This window comes from Cucurbita moschata, unplaced genomic scaffold, assembly GCF_002738365.1.
Source record: "Cucurbita moschata cultivar Rifu unplaced genomic scaffold, Cmos_1.0 Cmo_Scf00012, whole genome shotgun sequence".
NCBI lineage: Eukaryota > Viridiplantae > Streptophyta > Magnoliopsida > Cucurbitales > Cucurbitaceae > Cucurbita > Cucurbita moschata.
The window spans coordinates 2,655,211-2,658,411 of record NW_019268528.1 but is presented as its reverse complement, the minus strand read 5'-3'; the positions used below and the strand labels follow the sequence as shown (position 1 = coordinate 2,658,411).

The 3,201-nt window shown below is 35.9% G+C and overlaps 1 protein-coding gene across 3 annotated transcripts in view; it reads right to left on the bottom strand.

The window, feature by feature from the left end:
• Nucleotides 1-3,201, bottom strand: part of LOC111450768 (endoribonuclease Dicer homolog 3a) — a 19,407-nt gene that overhangs the window by 5,223 nt on the left and 10,983 nt on the right. For all 3 annotated transcript variants that reach the window (XM_023091050.1, XM_023091051.1, XM_023091052.1), the window contains 4 exons: nucleotides 2,640-3,175; nucleotides 2,463-2,557; nucleotides 806-1,032; nucleotides 522-731 (listed from right to left, as the gene is read on the bottom strand). In XM_023091050.1, the coding sequence (XP_022946818.1) occupies nucleotides 522-731; nucleotides 806-1,032; nucleotides 2,463-2,557; nucleotides 2,640-3,175 (1,068 nt within the window). The remainder of the gene's footprint in view (nucleotides 1-521; nucleotides 732-805; nucleotides 1,033-2,462; nucleotides 2,558-2,639; nucleotides 3,176-3,201) is intronic.

Genomic DNA, 3,201 nt, shown 5'->3' with positions numbered 1-3,201 from the left:
CCCCCCCCCCCCCCCCCCCCCAGTTCAGCAATTGTGAGTGAATGATTGAATCACTTACTTTTAAGACAGTAATAGGTGTTTTAACTAAGGATGTTTGTGAGTAACTTTCAGGAGGGCGAGCCTCAAAAAGTTTCAAACAGAATATACAAAAATTAGTGTGACAATAAATTGGCAATATTGTAGGTCTTGTATAACAGAATGAAATATGTGAAGATTGACAAATATTTCACGAAAAGATTGAGGAGCCATAATCAAGAAATCGCGTCTCTTTCAACAATAAATGAAAGCATATTCACCAAGGCCAACCACGCTCCAGCTGACACTAGATGAGACATGAGTTCAACGAAAGTGATTCCGAATGGAACCAGAGCTTGTAACTAACAGAAATTAGAAACATTCAAAATTTGGTCAACTAGATTGGAGGACCTCAGTTTGAGACATTTTTCAACAAAGGTGATTTTAAGCACAGGTAACCAACAGAGAAGTTTATCAAGGACATCTGACCACAGAAGATCACATACCTGTAACTTGCACTTCGTTCCCAGAGCATGTAAGGTTGCATTACAGATAACCTGTTGACGCCGAAAAGATAACTGTCCTTCATGTTTTTCAGGGAACTTGAGAAAGAGATGGCAGCTCACAGCATACTTCAATACTGAATCTCCAAGCAATTCCAACCGCTCAAAGGAAAAACTCTCACAACTTCCAAGGGTTGTAAGTGCTTCCAAAATCTAATAAAGATGATAGATTCAGATTAATCATATAAAAACTGATCGAAGTCAGGTGCAGATCAACAAGAACATACCAAAGAGCTAGATATACAGAGGCTGTTCGAATGATAATTAATCTCCTTCCTAAGCTGGCTAGCTAACATCAACGATTCAAAACGGTGCATCAAAGATGGTAGCAAGTATGAAGACTTCAAAACCCCCTTTGGGACATCCATGCTAAGCACAAGTTCAGGAGGCATATGGACATGCATTTGTGGCTTTCTGAAAGCAGAGCCAGATTGCAACTTATCACTAGTAACACCTACATGACAATATAGATTTCTTAAAGATTAGGTTGTTCAATATATTGCAAAATTTATACAAAGGTTTTTTTTTTTTTTTTTCTTTTCCTAATAAGAATCCGAACAATTTTTATGTTAATAAGAAAATAATTAAGATAAATAAAACCGTCCTAGAATTACAATTATAAATGAGAGAAACTAAAATGTTGCATCATCACCAATCAAATTACCTAACCTTACAATGGACAACTAAGACTTTGATGTTGGCTACCGTGTTTTGCTAACAAAGAAACCTACCCCTTGATTACAGAAGAAATAAGATCATAACTCCAAGACTTTGATAACTCACAAATAAGAAACCACCAAACAAAACCATCCAACAAAAAGTTCTGAGACCTCTCAATACTATTGGAGAGTACATTGCTTGAATTCTTATGCAATGCAAAGGACAACCCACAGAGCATTAAACCATAGAACCAATACCTCCCCCATGAAGCCATGCCCCACACCAAATGGATCAAATCCTCTTTAGTACTCCCTGGTAGCCATAATAGTCGGACAGCTTCAAGCACTAATGCAATGCATTTTGATATTCAATAAAAATTGTGAGAATTCTTAGTTATTTTATTTCAGAAGGCACCTCAATGTGTTTGTTCCAATAGATTTGGGTTATTGATCCAAGAGGGACCGTAATGTGATCATTTCAATGGTTCTGTGTTTTTCAGCCTTTCAACTCTAGACACTCTTAATCGGTCTGAGAATGGGGGTATTTAAATCTTTTCAAGAGTAAACTGATGGATGGAGAGATGGCTCTTTCTTGTTCTTTCTATGAATTTAACTTCATCTATTTCATCTTTGTCACACAAAACCTGACATTGGCTTGTTGTATGCTCAGTCAGCCAATTCGTGAATGAATCCTAATGAGAAACATTTAATTTATCAAATTCTAATGTACCAAAAATATGGAAGTAAAATAATGGTTATACTTGAGAAAGACTACAAGAAAAATCTGGAAGTTTTTTTCTATAATTCAAATAGGGCAAGTTCAAAAATTCATTGAGGATGAATATGTAAGAATGGAGTTTAGTTTAGTGATATGGAGGAGGACGAGGCAAATGATAGAAACACATTGATGCTAAACAACTGGCCCTTGCCTAAGGCATTTGGATCAAAATGGTGTCTTTTTTATAGTGAGAGTAAAAATTGAGGACATATTTTAAGTTCTAGAAAAATTCAAATAAAATGCTCGACAATACAGTATCCTAAGTAAAATGAATGACAATAAAGTTTAAATATTATACTCAAGTGTTCTTCCTCAAGCCATTGTCAAAATTATAATATAATAAACGTGATAGCGTAAACTTACAAAGCAGCATTCTAGAACTTGAGGCTGAGTACAAAATTAAATACAATATGTAATGATAGATCTTAACAACTCAAATTGACAAACCTTCATCCTTGAAGTTGACAAGTAGATTGTGAGGGTTATGACTTTGTTTTAAACGCAACAGAGGCTGTTGTGGGTAACTTAGCGTAATCCCGTACCTGGATACCTAGCTCAAAAGAAAAGTAATGATACCAAGGGAATGCCAGCAAGAAATAACAAAATAGAACCAGGAAGTTGCACCTTTTATTGAAGTAGTCCGCAAAGGTAATGTAATCAGGTGGTGCTTTGTCACTGTTGCCATCAAAAGGGCTCTCAGCAGATGAATTATTCACAACTTCAACGATTGAGTAGATCTTTCCAGTATGAATAGCCAATACCACCCTGTCCTTTAAGGAGTGAACATCTAGCACACAATTTGCAAAGTGAATTAAACTTGCAGCATTGCTTTCAGTTTCGGCAGAGCAGTTTCTAGAAGGTGATGAATCTGATATGGCACCACAATTTCTTTCAGCATCCAAAGATGAGTTTTTCTTCAAAAACTCAACCACAGAAACACAAGAATCAATTGCTCTCCAGTGTATTTTCCATATATCATCACTTGATGCATCGGGCGAATCTACTGGTAGAAGCAGATACATGTTTGATGTAATCCAAAGAGGTTTTGTGTCTTTCTGAAGTAAAAAATCCCTCTTTTTTCCAGTTAATTTTGACCCAATTAACAGTCTCCCAAACAATCCATTGAAAAAAAGCTCCTGAAAGCACTTTGCTTTCATTATCTGTTTTTTTTTTTTTTTTTTTTTTT